Source organism: Tupaia chinensis, unplaced genomic scaffold, assembly GCF_000334495.1.
Source record: "Tupaia chinensis unplaced genomic scaffold, TupChi_1.0 Scaffold000238_1, whole genome shotgun sequence".
NCBI lineage: Eukaryota > Metazoa > Chordata > Mammalia > Scandentia > Tupaiidae > Tupaia > Tupaia belangeri.
In genome coordinates, this window is record NW_006159716.1 from 5809385 (window position 1) to 5833192 (window position 23808).

Consider the following 23808-nt stretch of genomic DNA (forward strand, 5'->3'; position numbering starts at 1 on the left):
CCTTTCTTTCTTTCTTTCTTTCTTTCTTTCTTTCTTTCTTTCTTTCTTTCTTTCTTTTTTGCTGGAGCGAGAGAGCAAACACCCCCCCAATGGAGCATGTTCACACCTCGATGCCTTCTCCTCCATTTCTCCATCCTGCTGGGGTTTTGGAGAGACAGGCACGTATGTCCGGCATGTTTTTGCAGCTGCGTGGGCTGAGATTCAAACTGCAATGGTCTGTCACGTGGTTTCTGGCTACCATAACCGCCTAGTCATGGGTCAGCCCTATCCTAAGTTGTAACACAGTAGCGCCATTGTCCTGTTATTTATTTATTTATTTTTGTATAGGTGAAAGAATATAGTGTGTCATGTTATCTGTTTGGGTTCCTTTACTCAACATTACTTTAAAAAAACTCAACCACATTGTTGTAAGTAGCAGTAATTCATTCTAAATCTATTAACTTGAATGTTTCTTCAGTTGTATTACGAATGGAGCTATAAGGTGTAAAACCATAAGGAACTCAGCATCTGCTCATTTTAGCCAAGAATTACTTGGAGGAAAAGTGCCCATGTTGTAGTAAGACAAGAAGTAATTGTGGGCCAGCCCCTGGCATGGTGGTTAGGCAGCTGGATCCTACATGGCTGGCTGCACAGTTTGAGTCTTGGGCCAGTGGCTTGAGAAACGCATTGGGCATGTGTGCAGGCATGCCCCAATCTCAAAAGGAGGCAGAAAGGGAAAGAAGAGGTGGCAGCATGACCATTCCCCGTGATGGAGTTCTTTCTCACTTGCCCTCTTTCCCCTTTCTCCTTCTCTGTCTCTCTCTGGTGGTGCATGTGCCCTCAGTATGTGTGTGGGGGGGTGGAGGGTTGTGTTTCTGAATCTCATGAACTCTATGACATCGAGTGGTAGCTTTCTCAGTAAACACTTCCAGAATGAAGTAATACATGAAGCAGAATTATACAGCACTCTTTCGGGAAAAACAAATAACTGAGGAGGTGAAAGAACCTCCCTCCTCAGTTCATTAAATAAAGCTTTTGATCATTTTTTAAATTTGTCTACCTTTTTAAACTATAGGAACAAATTTTGCATCTTTTGAAGCTTCATTTTTGATATTTTCACAAACATTTTACTTCCTTTTTTGGGGGGGAGGGAAGAGTTTTTTGCTATAGGGCGCATGCACTCGCCAGAAAGCCAGAGAGAGACAAAGAGACAGAAAGTGAGAAATCATCCCCCAGGGAGGATGGCCACACAGCGATCCCTTCGCCATTCTCCTCTCGGGATTTTGGGCGGGTGCATGTGCGTGAGTTTAAGCCATCGGGTCTGGGACTCAAACTGCGGTCAACTACATGGGAGTCCAGTGATGTAGCTATTATGCCATCTGCAGGTTCCATCACAAACATTTATTTTAATCTTTTTTTTTTTTTTTGAGAGGTTTTTGCTATAGGGTGTGTGCACTCAACCAAAAGACAGAGAGAAACAGAGATAGAAAGCGAGAAATCACCCCCTGGTAGGATGGCCACACCGCAATCCCTTCTCCTCTATTCTCCTCTCGGGATCTTGGGCATGCATGTACACGCACCCAGCGTGAGTTTAAGCCCCCGGGTCGGGGACTCGAACCGCGGTCGACTATGTGGGAGTCCAGCAACACAGCCATTATGCCAACTGCTGGTCCCCCATCACAAACATTTTAAAAGTAAAGTTTGAGAGAAAAATTTTTTACCCATTCATGTGTCCTAGTCATACCTTGATGGCTTGTAGAAGTGAGTGAAAAGCAAAAGGGTGAGTTTTGCCATCATGTTACAGAAGAACTACCGGGTCGTTTGGAATTTGCGTTTTACATTTTCCAACGACTCAATAGAATAGATAAAATTTCAGACTGAATTTGTGAAAATGTACGGAAGGATTATCTGTGTTCTCCAGCCTTAGAGAGGCTCTGTCCAGCCCCTTCCATGTCGTGTCAGTGTGCATTCACCACATAATGCTACCACCCAACTCAAAGCGGAATTCCACGTTTGTCCACTCTCCTATGAGCGTATACCTTGGGGGTTAAAGAAACCGGTCATCCAGAACACGTTAGGCCTCCCTTCAAATATCCAAGTAGAAAACTGAGCATTTCTTTCCAAAAGCTCAGTAAACCAGAAGCCCAGAGTGGACGAATCCCAGGACACTCTTTTCCAGATCTGAGGTATACGAGCGTCGTACATGTTGTCCAGGGCATCTCTCAAGTTCTGAAGAAGAGAAAGATAAAATAGGCAAATAGGAACAATCGGCAGAAGGGGGAATGACGACCCAGGGAGTAACAGCTCACCTCACTCATAATGATGGTTCCCTCAATGGCCAGCTTCAGGTCGCTCAAGCTGCTGCGGAGTATAGTGATGACTTTTTGCATCCTATCAATTTCTTGTCTTAGAAATATGTTCATTGAATTAAGATGTCCCATCTTTATCAAACGAGCTTTCACCTAAAACAACGTATACAAAACAGTACAGATTTTTATCATCTGCTATTTCTCTTCCACTGCTTCCTCATTCTCAATGCCGTTTCTCCTCTGGATGTATTTTTACCAGCCCAAATGAACTCTAAAATATCTCTTGCAGAACCAAACTTGCCATTAAATTCCTCATTTTCTGGGCTTCAAAAACTACTGTTCAACTAAAATGATTTTTATTTCCTACTGATTGTGCTTAGTTGATAATTGCAAATGTACTTGAAAAAGTTGAAATGAAATTGTACCTTTTTCCCTTTCAAATGATTAAGTACCAAGTGTCAGTTCAATATTCTTTTGCAATCTAACCTTTATAAAGAGTACAATGGAATTGTTTTTTCATTATGCTTGCAGAGTCATTATTAGAAATGTCACAGAAAGTTAATACAGCCAAAATCTTTACAGAGTAGTTACCAATGAAAACGATCAGTTGGAGTTTCTGAAGATCACTGTCGTATTGGCTATTACGGTAGCTAAGGAGAGCCTTACCTAATCTAATCAACGAAAATATTTGACTTTGTGGGAGAGTCATTAAGCACCTGTCATTTGTCCCTTTTGGCCTATCATTTATTGACCATTTTTAAGAGATCGATACAAAAGCCTCTGGTTGTGGGAACAGTAATATAAATATTATTGGAAAATAAGCCAATACCTATCTACATTTCAATTTAGGGACATATGTCTAAGAAAAGATTGATGATAAATACTGGCAGGAACTCAGGAAGGGATTTGAACTCTCTGTTGGCCATAACTGGAGAGATGCCAGAATAAGAGTCAGAGGGGTCAGGATAGACACACGGAGGGGCGGGGGGTATCGTGATGTCAGCCCAGATCACCAGGAAGCCAGTAACTGTGGGATTCTCTGCCAGAGACACCCATCGTCCCTTCCTGAGGCATGGGTGTTAGAGACGGGTCCTCCTCATCTTCCAGAATAGGCCCCTTCATGGTGCCGAAGCTTCTTTTCAGTAATGGACACCTCTGCTCTCCTGCAGCTGGGTCACTTCTAGTGTGCAAGAGATGAAGAGGGAAACCATAAACTCAAAGGGAAGCAGGGATATAAAACTAGACACCCTGAATGGGTGGACCTGTGCAGGTGGAGTAAGTGACATTAACATCCCAATAAACATGGCAGTGGAGGATAATCCAACAGTAGCAACCTTCAGAGCTTCTCCTGAGTTTCTGGTTCTAGAACCCACAGTTTTGCAGTCTCCAGGGCCTTGCTTTCGCCTCCATCCCCAGTCCTTCAACCTTCAGTGGCTAAATAGCAATTTATAACATCTCTTTGTATAATGACTACTCTGTGGAAATTCACTCTATGGAAGAGGAAATTATAGGAATAGTTTTGCTACCCATAAGTGGGAAATTAAACCCGGGAACTAACCACAGTGTTACATCAGGTACCTTTAGTATGTTAACAGCAACCTCCTTCCCCCACATGGTTTTGCCTTGCTTAGAGTTTTAAAGGAGAGCTAAAGTCATGATTAGGAAAAAAAAAATCAGACTCTAGAAAGTAATTTTAGTACTGATTTTACTTTGAGTATGATTATTGCTTTAACCTAAAATTGTCCTTTTATTAATAAAATTAAAGATTTTCTATAGTCTTAAATAAGATTTTTGTTATTTTCCTGGGGTGAATAGTCTCTTCTGTAGTAATGTAGGTTCATTTCTACTATGGAAGTCAATGGTATAATTACATTTTGATTTACAAAGTTCACTTTACTGCCTGATTTTCTAGAACACGTCTCATCTATAAAATAGAAGACACTAAAAAGTGATCTTGGAACCGGAAGAAGTTTTAGATGACTCTCAGTACAAACTCCTTCCCATGTAGGAATCCACTTAGTGACATCAGTGATACTTAGTTCCAGCTAGAAGGTTACCAGAATAGAGGTCTTGTTGATGAAGGCCACTCAACCAAGCCTGAGTAACTCCAACTGTCACATGGTCTTAAAAGCCTTCCTCTGTCTCAGTCTGTGACACAGTCAATAGTACACTGGACACAGAGCTGGAAGTCACATGTCAACCATGTTTGGATCCCCTAGCCCAGTCAGCCTGAAAACGTGCCAGGCATGTGCGCACATGCCCAAGCTCCTGGTGGGCGGGAGGACTGAAGGAAGGGGATCACACCATGACCAAGCCCTATGGAGTGTGCCTCTGTCTGCCTCTTATGAATGTGCACACACTCTCTCATATTAAAAAACAAACAGGTCAGTCAGGTGGCATGGTGGTTAAGGTAGCTGGATCCCACGTGGCCAACTCCACAGTTCAAGACCTGGACCCAGAGGCTTGAAAAACAGGCCAGGTGCATGTATGTGCATGCCAAAAATCCCAAGAGGAAAGTGCAGAAGGACCTGTGCCGAGGTCATTCCCCCAGGGGTTGCTTTCTCACTTTCTCTCTCTCTGTTCTTTTCTGTCTCTCTCCAGTGAGGTCACGCATCCTATAGTAAAACTAATAAATAAATATTAATAAAAAGACAAACAAATAAAACCTTCTTCTGCTAATACCAAACCTGTGGTGTAGTCATACAGAGCAGATTTTATCTCACTTTCACATGCCAGTTTTAAACTTCTGAGGCAGGCAGCTATTCTGCCTCATAAGACCACACACTATCAGTCCTGAAAATATGCACTTAAAATATTTGTCTCCTTAAAAAATATTTTCTCTCCTTACTATAATTACCCCTTCATGAAACCATTGACCTCAATATCCAAAGCATCTACATAACGCAAACAAAAGTTGTTTTAAGAGGCAAGAAAACATTTTTGTTGTTAAAGGCACTCATTGCTAAAACTGATTAAGATTGCAGGTTTTAGAATCCTCTGTAGTTTTAGATCCCTCTGTGTTCAAATTCTTGCTCTACTTCTAACTGAATTTCTGCTGATACTTCCTGTAAGTACATACTTTTCATGGTGCATGGTGTATGTGGTCTTGAAGACAGAAGATCCCACGTGGCCAACTCCACAGTTCAAGACCTGGACCCAGAGGCTTGAAAAACAGGCCAGGTGCATGTATGTGCATGCCAAAAATCCCAAGAGGAAAGTGCAGAAGGACCTGTGCCGAGGTCATTCCCCCAGGGGTTGCTTTCTCACTTTCTCTCTCTCTGTTCTTTTCTGTCTCTCTCCAGTGAGGTCACGCATCCTATAGTAAAACTAATAAATAAATATTAATAAAAAGACAAACAAATAAAACCTTCTTCTGCTAATACCAAACCTGTGGTGTAGTCATACAGAGCAGATTTTATCTCACTTTCACATGCCAGTTTTAAACTTCTGAGGCAGGCAGCTATTCTGCCTCATAAGACCACACACTATCAGTCCTGAAAATATGCACTTAAAATATTTGTCTCCTTAAAAAATATTTTCTCTCCTTACTATAATTACCCCTTCATGAAACCATTGACCTCAATATCCAAAGCATCTACATAACGCAAACAAAAGTTGTTTTAAGAGGCAAGAAAACATTTTTGTTGTTAAAGGCACTCATTGCTAAAACTGATTAAGATTGCAGGTTTTAGAATCCTCTGTAGTTTTAGATCCCTCTGTGTTCAAATTCTTGCTCTACTTCTAACTGAATTTCTGCTGATACTTCCTGTAAGTACATACTTTTCATGGTGCATGGTGTATGTGGTCTTGAAGACAGAAGAGATAGAAGACTGTCCTAAGGGCTAAGTGACATCTTGTGTATAAAACACTTAACGCAGAGCCCAGGATGCAATGAGTATTCAAGAACGCTAGCTATTGTCCCATTAGGACACTACTCTAATAACTGAGTAAGTGTAGAAAACTTCAGACTGGTAACTGGGTACTTATAAATAATATCTCTACTAGTTGTTCCTACTTATTCAGTCAGTTCCAGAAGTGATTAAAAAAAAATCGAGTAAACAGATCATCTGCTATAGTAGAAATGTTTTGAGCATCTGAGAGAATATCTGATCAACACCACTGCTTTTCTGCCTTAAAGATTTAAAATTATTTTTCTAGCACAGCTTAAGGCATGCTAGATAGTTGGTATACAATAAGACTTCAAAAGGTGTGTGGAAAAATGAAGTTCAAGTATGAGTTTATTTTGGTGCAAAAAAAAATATCCATGCACAGTTTTTTCCTAATAGCCATTTTCCATGAACTTTTTGAAAACCTCTGTTTTCAAAAGTGGGTCAGCGTGGAGGCTTTGATTGTGCAGTAGTTACAAGTTGTGAAGAAATTTTGAATGGAAATAACAGAAAGGCATCATAGGAAAGAATGTTTTCTCTGATGTTGCTAAGTTGTTTTTTTTGTTTGTTTTTTGGGGTTTTTTTTGAGAGTTCTTTTTTTCGCTATAGGGTGCATGCACTCGCCAGACAGAGAGAGACATAGAGACAGAAAGTGAGAAATCACCCCCCAGAGGGGATGGTCACGCCGCAATCCCTTCTCCTCCATTCTCCTCCCGGGACCTTGGGCACGCGCACACATGCGCCTGGCGTGAGTTTCAAGCCACCGGGTCCGGGACGCGAATGGAGGTCAACTAAGTGGGAGTCCAGCGACATAACCATTACGCTAACTGCTGGTTCTCTGATGTTGCTAAGTTTTGAGAGACTACTGGTTTACACGAACAGTGAGAGACTCAGGGTTAGTAACACAGTCAAACAAAATCCACTGCACAGGAAGGTAACGTGCCACAAAATCGACAAGATAGATTATTTTTCATGGCAATTAGACTTAGGTGTCTTGATGTGCAAATAAATGACTAAATTAGTATTTCATTTACCCAAATGCAGTACTTCTATGGTCAACTCCATCTAGGAGGGAAAGACAGAGCCCTAGATCCCAAACCATGACCTTGCCCTGTTCTAGCCGCAGCTGGAGGTTGTCGCCCAGGAAGCTGTGGCTCCCAGGTGACAAATGTCCCCCAGACTCAAGGATGCAAAACAGTGGTAACACAGGACCACAGTTACATCTGCATTTGGGAATCGGCCTTTGACTTTTTTTTTCTTCTACAGTTTTTTGCTCTAGGGTGTGTTTGCTTGCTAGAGAGAGACAGAGAGAGCGGGAAAGAGAGAGAGAGAAAGTGAGAAGTCATGCCCTGGGGCAATGGCCATGCTGTAGTCCCATTTACACCATTCTCCTCTTGGGGATTTTCGGGCATGCATGCACATGCCCCCGTGTAACTGTCAAGCCACCAGGTCTGGAACTCCAGCCATGGACTGAGTCATGAGGAATCTAGCACCTTAACTTCCACTGCTCCTGCTGACCCAAGCCTCTGACTTTTTCATTGAAGAGTTAAACTTGACTCAACCCAGTCTAGTACTCAGACTAAAGAATTCAGGTAAAGCTTTGACCATCAGTGGGAAGGAATGGAGGTTGAGAACAGGAGAGGAGAGGCCCTTGATGGCCACAGGACACTATCATTGTCTTTCTGCATGAAGAAGGAGGCCAAGTTGAAGGTTACTTGACAGAACTTTTAGAACACCCAGAAATTTTACCAAAATTGATATTTTTATTTAGATTAGCAGTTCTCAAAGTGTGGTGTGGTACCTCCAGCACCCTTGGGGACTTATTTTCCTAGTACTACGAAGACATTCTTTGACTTTATAACTCTTATTCTATCACAAGTATATAGCAGAGTTTTCCAGAGGGCACATATCAGATTGAATGCAGAGACAGATAGGAAAATACAGTTGTCTTCTATTAAACAACATTAAAGAGATTTGTGAATATGCAAAACAATCCCACTCTTATCCTTGAGTTTTCTTTGTCTTGGAATATATACTTATTTTTAAAGTAGAATGTTATTTATATTAACATGAAATGGACTTATTACTATTACTTTTAAATAAATCAATATTTTAAAAATCTGTCTCAATTTCCAATATGTTCAATGGATATTATAAACAAAAGCTCTTTGGGGTCTCCAATATTTTTGTAAAGGGGTCTTGAGATAAAAATTTTAAGAAAAGCTGATTTAGGCAAACAAGCTAATACCTGAGAGGTCCATGAAGTAGAAAATTATCGCCAACCATTCTGGGGAGGGAATGCAGTTAAATGACTAGCTTTCCTATTATCTGCCTACGAGGACTAAGGGGCTGAGAAGAATGGGGTTCAGGGGACAAAAAAAAAAGGAAAATTAAAAAATAGAGCAGGTTTAAATAAGAGAGGTTTCTAATCTAGTTTAGATGTCTGAGCATCTGAAGACAGAGAAATTAAAGATGAGAAAAAGGTCCAGAAAAGGCAGTTGAAAGAGAAAGTGGAGTGGAATGTGAAGGGAGAAAGGTATAGGAGAAAATGGAGGTCATAATTTGCATGGTGTTTAAGAAAAGAGAAGAAAGAGAAGGCTAGAAGGAAAACAGGGAGAGAAGAAAAGGAAGAAGGTATGAGCAGAGAGAGGGAAGGACTGAAACACCCAGGATTGTGCAGCATGGAACCCAAAGACAGCTGTGCATGCTCAGTGAGGCAAGGGCGCTCACCTCATGAGGAATGTAATCAGGAGGCAGTTTGCTCAGCATATCTTCAGATAATCTGTACACAATGGCTTCCCGAGTCTCTCCGACTCCACCTCCACTCTCTTTGGGTTGAATGTTGGTAATGGTTTCCAGAACAGCAGAAGCAGTGTTACTCTGATACCTGATAAAAAGAGAGAACTCTTCAGAAGGGACAGGAAAACATGCCTTTGGAGATTCTTATCAAAGATAAAATGAACCGACAGAATCATTTAAATCAAAGCCAGCTGGGACCAGCAGTTAGCGTAATGGCTGTGTCGCTGGACTCCCATGTAGTTGACTGTGGTTCAAGTCCCGGACCCAGCGGCTTAAACTGATGCCATGTGCATGCGTGCCCAGGATCCCAAGAGGAGAATGGAGGAGAAGGGACTGTGGCGTGACCACCCCCCCTGGGGGGTGATTTCTTGCTTTCTGTCTCTCTGTCTCTGTTTTTCTGGTGAGTGCAAGCATCCTATAACAAAAAACCTTCTTCAAAAAAGAAGAAGAAGAAGAAGAAGAAGAAGAAGAAGAAGAAGAAGCAGAAGAAGAAGCAGAAGAAGAAGAAGAAGAGGAAGAAGAAGAAAAAAGCCAGCCAGGCCAGCTGCAGTGCACAGCAATAATGCAATATTGCATTGTAGAAGGGAAGGTCCCAGGTCTATATTCCGAGGTCTTCCTGTATGCACCAGGCAACCAGGCATGTATGTGTGTATCAGTCATCCTGGCCGACTGAGGATGCAGTGGCGTGTGGTATGAAGACCCTGTTGGTGATTTCTCTCTCTCTGTCTCAGAAAAAATAAATAAATAAATAAAAATTTTAAAATACCAATCTAGTGACCAGCAGATGGTGTAATGATTGTGTATCTGGACTCCCGTGTAGTCAACCGCAGTTTGACTCCTGAACCCAGTGGCTTGAAACTCACGCCACGCATGTGCGCATGCATTCCCAAAGTCCCAAGAAGAGGATGAAGGAGTGGTGATTGTGGCATGGCCATTCCCCCAAGGGGGTGATTTCTCACTTTCTGTCTGTCTGTCTCTCTGGTGTGTGCACACACCCTATAGCAAAAACAACTCTCTTTCTCTCAAAATAATAATAATAATAATAATAATAATAATAATAATAATGCCAATCCAAAGAGAGAGAGAAAGAAAACTTACCATCAATCTATAGGAATAAAAAAACCCTAGAGATCCATTTTCCCGCCCTCTAATGGGACATCAAGAACATCAGAGAAATGAAAAACTCTCCATCCACAGGAAAAAGGATTACACAAAGTGTCCTTGGTAATACAAACCAGCGCTGACTGGAGCTAACCTAAACACTCCAGCTAGACAACGAGCACATCCCCTCTCACCTTCCCTCACTTATGGACTGGTCATTAGGGTCTATCATCATATGACAATTGGTTAGTTCAAAGAGAACCACTCATCTTTCCTCACTGAATTCTAAAAATGTTTAAAATTTGTTTGGTCTTTTCTGTTTTGTTTTATTTTCCCTCTTGTTTTATGATTTCCAAGGTGATCTATTGGCATCTGCCTGCACCATCTGTTGAAATGCAGCCTCCCATCTGTAATATCCATTCAATGATGATTTACCATGGACCAGGCACTGAGCTAGGTTCTAGGATATGATAGTGAACAGGCCATAGTCCTGTTCTCCAGTAGAGGAAGTGAACATTAGAAAAGACCATTAGAATAAATTCTGTGGAAGAAAAAAATAGGGTGCTTTAACAGAATTCAATCTCTTGCATTTAGTCTCTAGCTCTCTTTTGGGTCAACCAGATGCTCCAAACGTTGTCCCTGTTCCTGGGATGCTGGCTTGATCAGTTATCTGGACACTCCTGTGTGTGTGTGTGTGTGTGTGTGTGTGTTGCATGTGTGTGCATGTGTGTGCATGTGTGTGTTGTGTGTTGGAGGTGAAAGGTCAGTGTAAGTATTTCTTAAGTTACACCTAAGCTGAGATACGAAGGACCAGCAAGTTAGAAAGGCGATGGAGTCAAGAAAAGAGAAAGACATTCAGATAAGAGAGAAGGTCTAGGGTCTAGCATATGGTGTAATGGCTATGTCACTGGACTCCCAGGTAGTTGACTGTGGTTTGAGTCCCAGTCCGGTGGTTTAAACTCATGCTGGGCGCATGTGCGTGCGTCCCCAAGATCCCAAGAGGAGAATGGAGGAGAAGGGATTGTGGTGTGGCCATCTCCCGGGGAGTGATTTCTCGCTTTCTGTCTCTCTGTCTGTCTCTGTCTGGTGAGCGTATGTGCCCTATAGCAAAAACCTCTCCAAAAAAAAGGAGAGAGAGAGAGAGAGAAGGTCTAGAGGTGAGGGGGAGTTCAATGCATCTGAGGAACAGAGGCAAGGCTTCTGAGGTTGGAGCCAGAGTTGAGATGAGGCAGGGGCCAGATCACGCAGAGCAACATGGACTCTGAACATTTCCCTAAGGCAATAAGAAACCACTGAAGACTTCCCAAACTGGGGCACGGCACGACCAGACCCAGATGTTTCCGTCTTTTCTGAACTAGTTTATCTGTAAACATCACCTAATTTAATTTTGCAGGGGGGGAGGGGTATTGTTTCATTTGTAAGTTTTGTCTCTTGTCCAGATGTCAATCACGTTCACATCCCCCTTCACAGGAGGTAGAGGTGAGACTGAGAGGAATTCAGCAAATCCTTGAGGTTAGTGATCTGTTTTCCTGTTTTAGTTTTTGTGAAAAATAAAAAAAAAAAAAGATAATAAACCTTTGTAAAGAGGAGATATGTATCTTTTTTTTACATTTGCATACCTTTTAATCTAGCAATTCTACATCTAAGATTTCATCCTCAAGAAAAAATAAGACATTTCTAGCAGTATGGTACAAGTGCAATTGCCCTGAGTCACCCTCCTGAAAACAACTAAAAATGCTGGATAAGATATGAAAACATCTTTTTAAAAATACTGAACTGGCAAGACACTAAGAAATCCTCCAGATAGAACAAAATGTAGAGAGACCAGAGAGAGGCACAGCGGTAAGATGCAGTGCTCTGATCTACATGGGAAGGTTCTGGGTCTGCATGTGGACATCTCCCTAGACAGGAGCATGGAAGAAATAAATAATAAACTCTTAAGAAAAAAAGAGTGAAAAGTGGAATCCAAAGACATAAACCAAATTTTACTCTGGGGCATTAATGAAACTTGGTGTTCTTGAGTTTCTGACCAGATGGACAATGAGATGAGTAAAATCCTCATAGCCAAGGCACAAAGTAGAATAGGAAATTCCTACATAAATCTGGGACACCACAGAGTCACAACCTTCGTGAAAAAAACAAACCAGAAATAACTCATCGGACAGGTAACTTGTTCTGTCTAAATCGGCGCTGGGTGAGAGATCTTTTTGAAAATTCTCAATTCACTAGATTTGTGACATTAACACTCATTCATATTACTTGTGAATTTGAAAAACCTTTAACCTAAAATTTGTTTTAAAGTAGTGTCAGGAAGATCTATGTGGCTCCTGATGGAAGCAGACACAATTCTTCCCTAGAACAATATATTCTAAACGCAGGACTCAAAGAATCCAACAGTTTATTTTCAATAGACATGAGCTCATGGTCAAAAGTTAGATAACTCCTGGGACCAGCAGTTAGCATAATGCCTATGTCGCTGGATTCCCATGTAGTTGACTGCAGTTCAAGTCCCAGACCCGGTGGCTTAAAACTCACGTTGGGCAGGTGTGCGTGCGTGTCCAGGATCCCGAGAGGAGAATGGAGGAGAGGGGATTTAGTGTGGCCATCCCCCTGGGAGGGTGATTTCTCGCTTTCTGTCTCTATGTCTCTCTCTGTCTGTCTGGCAAGTGCATACGCCCTTATAGCAAAAACTTCTCAAAAAAAAAAAAAAAAGGAAAGCATGATTTTTATGATAAAGAGTTAAAAATATTTTCATATTGAAAAACAGAGAGGGGCTGGCAGGTGGGGTGGTGATTAAAGGGTGATGCACTCCCACATGGCCGACCGTGGTTTGAGTCCCAGATTTGGTGGCTTGCCTTCTCTCTCTCTTTCTCTCTTGCTCTGTTTCTCTCTGGTCAAATTAAAAATAAGTAAGTAAATACATAAAGTTAAATAAACTAATTCTTAAAAAAAAAAAAAAGGAAGAGTTACTCATAGGCAAAGCCCATCTCAAGTGCTAAGAAGTCAACAAAAAGGAAAGATTGACAAATGTCTGAGGTCATTGAAATGCATCTTACGAATCCATGCTCTTCATGCTCCACCAGAAAGAGCCCCTCCCTCTCTCTCTCTCTCTCTTAACAGCTTATAGAAAAAGAGAATTAAATCCTTCTTTCTCTTCATTCCTCAGAGTGAATTAAACAACCTTTTGTGGAACTTGCTGCACTAACTGGCAGAACCTTAAGGAGCTACTGGTGAAGTTATCCATGCGTCTTCACTTACGATAAAACTGCATTTTGTGGGAACATGTGGCCTTGGAGTGCATGTGGGTGGAGCTGAAGAATGGAGGAGCCACTTCCATCTTCAGCATCGTTCTTTAATCAGCAGGTAAACTGCTACATCTTGACTGAAATACGGACAGCCAAACGCCTGTATCCTTTCCACAAGAATGGCCGCGGTAAATGCTTATGGCACTTGTTTTATATGCTGGACTTCCACTCAAATACAGTGATTACGAAGTCCTAGTATCAGACCTGGCAAATGTTTGGACCCCTGTCTAAATACGGGGCATTGCCTCCATTATACCTTTAAACAAACACAGTTCGTGATAAGGATCAACAACGTAAAGGCTGATTTTAAAAAGCAGAAATTAATCCTATATTATATATTTTAAATATAATTTATTTTTAAAAATCATTATTAATTTGCCATAGAGTGTGTGCACTTGCTGGAGAGAGACAGAAAGAGACAGTGAGAGGGAAAGAGCAAGACCCCATCCCTGCAGCCAAACGGGATGGGTACACTACAATCCCTTCTCCTGGGATTGTGGACACGCAGGAATACACGCCCAGCATGATTTTCAAGCTGCCAGGTCCAAGACTCGAACTGTGGAGTCCATCACCTTAACCACCATGTTACCTGAGGGCCTCTTTTTAAAATGATTTTTTTTTTTCTTGAACAAGCAATATTCAGATATTGGAGTTTTAGAATATTTCAAAAATGGCTTTTCTTAGGCCAGCAGGTGACAGGAGGTTAAAGCAGTTGGATCCCATGTGGCTGACTATGCGGTTCAAGTCCCAAACCTGGTGCTTAAAAAGCACATCAGGTGCATGTGTGTGTGCATGTGTGTGTGCATGTGTGTGTGCCCACAATCTCAAGAGGAGAATGGAGGAGAAGAGATAATGAGTGCCCATTCTCCATAGGGGTGATTTCTCACTTTCCTTTTTTCTCTGGTAAGTGTACACACCCTCTAGGGGAAAGAAAAGTTACTTATTTTAAAAGTTGAAAGATAAATATATGAAAAACACACACAGTTGAACACATGAATAGAGAACAAATCATTCTAATAAAGTGATACAAAAGGCATTTGCAAGCCCATTCTGAATTTTGAAGTATGGCACAATTCCAGTTGTTAATGATATCAAGTATAAGAAAAATAAGCATAATTCTGAAGGGAAAATTCTTTTTCTTTTTTGAGAGAGAGGTTTTTCGCTATAGGGCGCGTGTGCTCGCCAGACAGACAGAGAGAGACAGAGAGACAGAAAGCGAGAAAGCCCCCCCCAGGGGGGATGGTCACGCCGCAATCCCTTCTCCTCCATTCTCCTCTCGGGATCTTGGGCACGCACGCACACGCGCCCGGCGTGAGTTTTAAGCCACCGGGTCCGGGACGCATACCATGGTCGACTACGTGGGAATCCAGCGACATAGCCATTACGCTAACTGCTGGTTTCCTGAAGGGAAAATTCTATGAAAACAGCTGATGAGACAATCCAATAAAGCTATCAAGTCAGGGATAAACATTACATACAGCTTTCCGAAATCACCATGTGTATGTGACTCTCAGTACCCCATCATCTCTCGGTAGCATCAGACACGGCAAGGACAGAATGTGTGCGTGAACTGCTACGTTAGAGAAGACTGTCACAACTGTTGACATCTTAGAGACCCGACAGATACCAGGTGAAGCTAAGTGACATGACATTTCTGACTAGACCATGAACTGTGTGTTCACATTTCCCTGAGTCTCCGAGCTCTCTACGCATTACTGCAGTTCTCCTTCATTCTTCTCCTTGCTCCATCTTCTTTACTGACCGCACTGTCTTTGCGTTACCCAGCCCAGAAACCTCAGAGAGGGTCTCCTCCTTAACGACACTTTCCAAGCCTTCTTGGTTTCAAAGCCCTATTTCCAAATCATTCCCAGAATCAACCCCCATCGTCATCTCCCTCAGTGCCTCTGAACCGTCCTCAGCTCTGGCACAATGACGCAAACCATCAAAAGCCACACCCTGTACTTGTCTTTTACCCTGCTCTAGGCAGGCTGGACTTGGCTCCCCAAATATATCACACACGTTCATGGCTCTGCCCCTTCCTCAATGGTTCCTTCTTGCCCCATGCTGCAGGCACTTCCTTCCCCACTCCATCTCTAACCTAAGAATTCCTGCATATTCTTTTTTTTTCTTTTATTTTTTGGAGATTTTTTTTTTTTTTGCTATAGGGCGTGTTCACTCTCCAGACAGAGAGAGAGACAGAGAGACAGAAAGCGAGAAATCACGCCACCTCCCCCCTGGGGGGAAGGCCACACCCCAATCCCTTCTCCTCCATTCTCCTCTCAGGATCTTGGGCACTCATGCACACATGCCCGGCGTGAGTTTAAGCCACCAGGTCCGGGACTCAAACTGCGGTCGACTACGTGGGAGTCCAGCAACATAGCCATTACACTAACTGCTGGTCCCAGAATTCCTGCATATTCTTTAAGGCAGGGGTCCCCATCTCCCGTGCAGGGCAGAGGACCCATGGTGGTTCATAGGCTGTTGGGAGCTAAGCTGTGCAGCAGGGGCGGAGGAGGGCTGGGGCACAAACCAGCCAGCAAGGCTCAGAGGCTCCCTCTGTTTGCAGCCTCTGCATCACTCCCATTGTCACCTGGGCTAGCCCCCTGCTAGAGCAGCAGCAGCAGTGCTGGATTCCCATGGGAGCGTAAACCCTATTGTATGATTGTTTGTTTCCTTGTATCACAATGGGAAATGGGGTGCACGGTGATGTGTGCTTGGGTCATCCCCTCCAATGCTGCCCCTCTATCTCCCACTCCTGTCCGAGGAGGGATTGTCTTGCATGAGGCTGATCCCTGGGACCGGGAATGTTAAGGACTGCTGCTTTAAGGGTACAACTCAAATGCAGCCTCTCTTCATTAACATTCTTTGACCCCCTACTGGAGAAACTCATGTATGAAAACAACAAAACAAAATTAACAAATGTTAAGGATCCAAGAATACATAAAATTCAAGCCAATTCAGAACAGCCTTAATTTATTGCTCCTTCACCAGTGTCCTCATATCCTGATTTTACCATATTGCATTACACCAGGGTTTGCTGTTCACCCATTTTTCCCTAATAGATAAGCTCCAAGGACAAGGATGGCATCTTACTCATCTTTGTGCCCCATGTTGGCCAGACAGGAAGTTCTCAATAAATAGAATATTTGTTGAAGTGAGGCCAATTGGCTTGAATTTTATTAAACTTCAAATGAAAATAAAGGAGAGCAATTCTCCAATATTTAAAGGGCATGAAAATTTAATTATTTGTTCCTTCTTATGGTCAAACTGTAATATACTATTATTACTTCTTTATTTCCTGACACCTTTCTACATACAAAGGGAGATAGATATATATATCTTGGATCCTTAACTTTTTAATGACTTCATTTTGTTGTTTTCATAGACTATTTTCACAGAATTTCCCCCTTCAAAGTTATTTGTATTTTATTTATACTTTATATGACCTTTTAAAATTTTATCTTTTTTTAATAAGGCAACATTTACAGACTTTTTTTAAACAGAGAACTTTACATTTTTTTTGTCTGTTAAATGTTTCTTTGCTTTGCCCCTCTCACCCACCTCTATCACCTACTCCACTCCCTTACAGGCTCTGATATAGACACTTATCCTCTCCACTATCATATCTTGGTTCTTCCCATTTCTGCCATAGAGTGCAGACATTCAGTACACTTTGGGCGGGGATATACAGTGTGTATCTTTCAAAGTCTAGTTAATGTCACTTAACATTAAGTCTTCCATATTCATCCACTTCGAATCACATGCTAGGGTCTCATTGTTTCTTACAGCTGAATAATATTCCATAGTACATATGTGCCACAGTTTTTCAACCCAGTCATCAGTTTTGGGGCACTTAGGTTGAATCCATGTCTTAGCATTTGTGAATAATCCTGTAATGAACATGCACGTGCAAGTGTCTTTCTGACTAAGTGTTTTCCTATCCTTTGGGTAAATACCAAGGAGTGGAATTACTGGGTCATATGGCAGTTCTATTTGTAGGTTTTAAAGGAACTTCCATATCGGTATTGTTTTCCACAGAGGGTGTACTCATTTACATCTCCACCAACAATGTAGGAGGGTTCCCTTTTCGCCACAAACTCACCAGCACTTACTGTTCTTTATTATTTTTAAGTTAGCCATTCTTTTTCAAAAAATATTTATTTTCCAGATTTTTTTTTTCCACAGGGCAAGTGCACTCACCAGAGAGAGGGAGTGAAGTAGGAGGGAGGGAGAGAGCAAGAGAAAGAGAAAGTGAGAAATCACCCCTGATCTGCAACACCCTCCCCCTCCAGGGCATGGTCACACTACAATCTCTTCTTCTCCCAGGATTTTGAGCATGCATACATGCACCCATGCCTGGTTTCTCTCAAGCTACTGGGTCCAGGACTTGAACCACACAGCCAGCCATATGGTATCTAGCCACCTTAACCATCATGCTACCTGCTGGTCCAGATGCTAGCCATTTTAACTAGGGTTAAATGGTATCTCATTGTGGTTTTCATTTGCATTTCCCTTATGACAAGCATCTTTGAACACGTTTCATGTGCTTTTATGCTACTCATAAGTCTTGGAAAGTTGTCTATTCAGCTCATTTGTTATTTTTTAATTGAATTATTCATTTTTTTATGAGCAAGCAGCTTGAGTTCCCTATATATTCTGGTTATCAATCTCCTTTCTGTGGAACTATTTGCAAATGTTTTCTCCCATGCTGAGGTTTGTCTTTTCACTGTAATTGTTGTTTCCTTTGGTGTGAAGATTTTTTTTTAGCTTGACACAATCTGTCTATTTCTGAGATTACTGACTATGCTTTTTGGGTCTTATTTAAGAAATCTTTGCCTATTCCAGTGTCTTCAAGAGTGTCCCCTATGTTTTCTACCAATAGTTTTATAATTTGAGGGTTTATATTTAAATCTTTTATCCAGTTGAGTTGATTCTTGTTAATGGGTGAGAGATAAGGGTCCAGTTTCACCTTTCTGCTGGTGGATGTCCAATTCTTCCAATACCATTTGCTGAAAAGACTTTCTTTTCTTCACTGCATTGTCTTGTACCCTTTGTCAAAGATCAGTTGGCTGTATGATTTGGGATTTATTTCTGGATCCTCTATTCTGTTCTATTGATCTGTGTGTCTATTTTTGTGCCATTACTATGCTGTTTTGATTATCACTGCTTTGTGATATCTTTTGAAGTCAGGTAGTGAGATGCCTCCTACTTTATTCTTTTGGCACAATATTCAGTATTGCCTTGGCTATATGGAGTCTTATGATTCCAGACAAATTTTATGACTGGTTTTCTATTTCTGTGAAGAAAGTCATTGGCAACTGGATCGAAATCACATTGAATATGTAAATTAATTTGGGTAGAACTGACATTTTGATTATATTGATTCTTCCAATACAACAACACAGATGTCCTTCCATTTTCCCATATCATAGTCAACCTCTTTATTCAGTTTTTTGTTTGTTTGTTTGTTTGTTTGTTTGTTTGGTTTTTTAGACATTTTTTGTTATAGGATGTATGCACTCACTGGCAACGCACAGTGAGACACAGAGAGAGAAAGTGAGAAATGATCTCCCAATGCTGCAATCCCTTCTCCTCAATTCTCTTCTATGGATTTTGGACACACACACCCAGCATGAGTTTCAAACTGCCAGGTCTGGGACTCAAACCATGGTCAGCCACGTGGCAGTCTAGTGACTTAATCTCTGTGCCACCTGCTGGTCCCCATTTTTTTCAGTTTTTCATAGTTTTACTTATAGAGATCTTTCACCTCTTTGACTAGATTTATCCCTAGGTTATCTTATTTGTTTTGTGACTATTGTAAGTGGGATTGTTTTCTTTAGTTCTGTCTCAGTCTGTTCATTATTGGTGTGTAAAAAATGCTAATAGAATTTTGCATATTGACTTCGTAGGGACCAACATATGGTGTAATGGTTACATCACTGGACTCCCATGTAGTTGACCACAGTTCAAGTTCCGGACCCAGTGGCTTAAACTCACGGCAAGCACTTATACGTGCGTGCTCAAGATCCTGAGAGGAGACTAGAGGAGAAGGGATTGCGGTGTGGTCAACTCCCCTGGGGGCTGATTTCTCTCTTTATGTCTCTCTGACTCTCTCTGTCTTTCTGGCGAGTGCGTGCACCCTATAGCAAAAAAGAAAGGCCTCTCCAAAAAAAAAAAAAACACTAATGACTTTGTATGCTGCAATTTTATTAAATCCATTGGTCATTTCTAGTCTCCCCCTGCCCATGGATTCCTTTGGGATTTCTTTCTTCTTATTTAAAAAAAAATTAAATTAAATTAAATATTTTTTAAAGATTTTTGCTATAAGGCACGTGCACTCACTGGAGAAAGAGAGAGATGGAGAAAGAGCAAGTGAGAAATCATGCCACCAGGGGCCTGGCCACACCACATTCCCTTCTCCTCCACTCTCCTTGAGATTTTGGGCATGCATGCACATGTGCCCAACATGAATTTCAAGCAGCCAGGTCTTTGACTTGTACTGTGGTCGGCCATGTGGGAGTCAAGTGCCCCAACCATTATGTCACCAACTGGCCCCAGGTTTTCTATGTATATAATTATATCATCTGTAAATAGGGATAGTTTAGTTTTTTTTTCATTTCCTATCTGAATGCATTTAATTTTGCTCTCTTGTCCAATTGCATCGGCTAGGATTTCCAGTAGTATGTTGAAAAGGAGTAGAGAAAGTGGGGAGCCTTGTCTTATTCCAGATTTTAGTAGGCAAGCTTTGAGCTTTTCCCTATTTGGTATGATGTTAGGAATGGTCTGTCATTTACGGCTTTTATTGTGTTGAGGGATGTCCCTTCCACCCCTATTTTGCTGATCATAAAGTGATGTATTTTATCAAATGCCTTTTCTGCATCTATAGTTATGATCATGTGGATTTTATCTTTCTTTCTGCTAATGTGTTGTATTACATTTATTGTTTTGCATATGTTGAACCATCCTTGCATCCCTGGGATAAAGCCTACTTGGTTGTAGTGTATAATCTCCTTAACATGCTGTTAGATTCAATTTGCTAGTAGCTTGTTGAGAATTTTTTGCATCAGTATTCATCAGGGATATTGGCCTGAGTTTTCTTTTTTTATTATATTCTTGTCTGGCTTTGGCTATCAAGGTGATGGAGGCGTCACAGAATGAGTTTGGGAAGTTTCCTTCCTTTTGAATCTTTAGAAATAGTTTGAGGAAAATTTGGCTTAGCTCTTCTTTGAAAATTTTGTTGAATTCAGAAGTGAAGCCATCTAGACTTGGACTTTTTTTTGTTGGTTGACTGTTTATTACTAATCCAATCTCATTGCTTGCTATTGGTCTATTCAGGTCTTCTATTTCATCCTGATTTAGCCTAGGTAACTTGTAACATGTCCAGAAATTTGTCTTGGTTTTCTAGTTTGTTGGCGTATAGTTGTTCATAACATTCTCTGATTTTTTTTTTGCATTTCTGATATATCAGTTGTAATATTACCACCTTTATTACTGATTTTTTTAAGGGAGATTTTCTGCTATAGGGTGTGTGAGCTTTCCAGAGAGACAGACAGACAGACAGAAAGCTAAAAATCACCCTTGGGGTAAAGGCCACACTGCAATCACTTCTCTTCCATTCTCCTCTTGGGGATTTGGGGACACATGCACATGTGCCCAGCATGAGTTTCAAACCTCCGGGTTTGCGACTTGAACCATGGTTGGCCAGTGGGAGTCCAGTGATATAACCAGCAATGACATTACATCATCTGCTGGTCCCAATTACTGATTTTATCTATCTGGTTCCTTTCTCTGTTTTGCTCGATCAGTTCAGCTAATGGTTTGTCAATTCTGTTTATTGTCTCTCAAAAATACAGCTTTATGTTTCTTTCTTTTTTTTTGTATAGTTCTTTTATGTCATTTATCACAGCTCTAATCTTTATTATTTCTTTTCTTCTGTTATTTTCATTTTTTATTTCTTATTGTTGCTTTTCCATTTCCTCAAGATACAATGTTCAGTATAACAACAGGCCAAGAGGTATCTCCTACCTTCTAACTCTGTGGCTGTCGGAACTAAGATGGGTTTCTTGAAGGCTGAGGCAACCCCTCCTCCCACACTCCATGATGGTCAAGGGGCTTTGGTGATCAGCTTAAGCCACACGGCCCTGCTTTCCTTTTGCTCTTGGATGGGGGGAAGGTAGGGCAGCATCACGACAGGCCAAGTGGCCCCTCCAACCTAACTCTGTGGCAACAGGAAATGGGGCTGGTGGTCTTGAAGGCTGGGGCAGTTCCTCCTCCCATACATGATGTGGGCCAGGGGCTCTGAAGATCGGCTAAGGCTGGCACAACCCTGCTTTCTTTCCTTTTGCTCCTTCAAACTCTGCAACTGCAGGACCTGGGGTGGTGTCTTGAGGCTGAGCCAGCTCCTCTTCCCATACATCATGCTGGGCAGGGAGCTTTGGTGATCCTATAATTCGTAAGACCTTTTAAAACTATGATTGTGCCACACTTCAAAATTCGGAAATAGATTGCCAGCGCCTTTTGTAATATATGTATTTCTCAAACTATAAAATCAGAAAGACATCTGCAGATGAAGGAAAACTGTCTTAATGATCTTAATTTTAATATAATATATATTTAGTATTAGAATAACACATTATTATTTTATCACTACAGGTCTTTAAAGATTAAAAAAAAAAAGAAAACTACTAGTAAATTTCCATTAGTGCTAAGAAAATCAAGTTCATTTTCCCTACCTGCTGTAGCTGCAAATAAAAAAGAGAAAGACCCCATACCTGGAATTGTCAGCAACTGTCTTGGCTCACTTCCAGCTTTAATCCTCTTTAAAAAACATACCCTGCGCAGTGGCCGGGTGCCAGGAGCACTCACCACTGCGGGCACCACCGTCTTGTTCCCTTCTGGCTCTGGCCAGGTTCACTGACATTCTGCTACTGCTAGAGCTCACTCAGAAATCACTTTCATGGTGGGTGATTTTATGTGTTTATGAGGTGATCTGAAAGCAGTCCTCAAAACATAGGTGTTGGGAAGAAGCCCTACAATGGTGCTGTTTTGGGGAGGAGTGGAACAAGCCGTCTAGATCATTCCCCGCCATATTTTATTAGGCACAGAAGGTCATTCCCTGATATTCCAGGGCTGTACCCCTTACATTTCTATTTCCACAATGTGATTTTATGTTTGCAAAGATATGAAAGACAGAAGCCTAGTCAGCAAGCTATATCAATATTTCAGCGAGTACTGCGCCTCTCTATGGGTCTCAAAAGCCCAAGGGATTTTAGGAAAACAGTCCCCATAAATGCTCTGAGATGAAGAGCAAGAGCTATAATAGTCCACAAGCTTTGGTCCAAGTTACTTTTTAAAAAAATTTCTCTTTGGAGTAAGTGTGGGGAGATGCTCATACTGCCCTTGTAGCTTCGTAGTTCTAGGGAGTAGAGGTCATGGAAGATAAAAATACAAAACAACTGAAAAATAGAACTGTTTATAAAATAAACAATTAACTACTTAATGAGATATCTGTGCACTGTCACATCCAAATCAACCCAGAGTTATATACATTGTCACACATGAAATATCAATGAGCAAACATTAAAGAAGAAATCTAACTCAGTAGGACCAGCTAATGCTAAAAGGAACACATTTAAATTTTCCCTGCATAGAAATGAATATAAAAGTTGTAATAAGGCATTTGATAAATTTCAGAAAGTCGAAAAATATGCATAACCACTAATGAGAAAAAGAGTGAAACAAATAACTGTTTTTGACAGTCAGATTGTTGAATTTGCAGTCTTTCGGACCTTATAAATCTAGATAATAAAATGTGAATAAACTATGCATTTTTATGGTTCCTGTCACCAAGATATCTAAGCTCTCCGGAGATTTTACTTATTTTAAAGCATTTAATCAGCTCGATTTCCCCCATCTACTTCAGAGATTCTGTATTCATAAGCACAGACTGGAGAGATGTGTGGTCCTCTTCCCCAAATCTCTCTCTGCAAGAGTGCTGTTAACTGGCATGGTCAGTCAGCAGATAAATTCACGATTCTTCTGGTTGGGGACATTGGCCCAGATTTAGCCAGTGTATCTTAGAAAGTCCTCGCCCTCTTCCGGCTTCAATTGTTATCTCTGTACAAATGCTCTCAGATCTCTCCCCCAGGCTCCAGTCCACAGTTCTCACCCCACTCAAGTACATCTTGTTGACTTTTCCGAATCAGTATGCGCCAAACAGGACCCTGCACCTTGCCTTCAAAGTTCCCGACTTTTCCACTGTCCCAGCCCTCAGACCAGAAACGTCAGGGGTATGACTGGTGACTTCTGTCATTTCACTCCCACTTGGAGAGTTCACATTGAGAGCGGGAAGGGACATTTCCTCCCTTGTTGCTTACTGCCTCCTGGTGGCTGGTGGGGGAGCAGCAAAGGTTGGAGCAAAGCCGCCCA

At 41.5% G+C, this 23808-nt stretch overlaps 1 protein-coding gene across 1 annotated transcript in view; it reads right to left on the bottom strand.

Moving 5' to 3' along the window:
- Positions 1 to 23808, bottom strand: part of DNAH8 (dynein axonemal heavy chain 8) — a 413702-nt gene that overhangs the window by 18494 nt on the left and 371400 nt on the right. Inside the window, exons 88-90 of the mRNA XM_027771927.1 lie at positions 8906 to 9062; positions 2289 to 2441; positions 2019 to 2208 (exon numbers count right to left, since the gene is read on the bottom strand). Coding sequence (XP_027627728.1) covers positions 2019 to 2208; positions 2289 to 2441; positions 8906 to 9062 — 500 coding nt within the window. The remainder of the gene's footprint in view (positions 1 to 2018; positions 2209 to 2288; positions 2442 to 8905; positions 9063 to 23808) is intronic.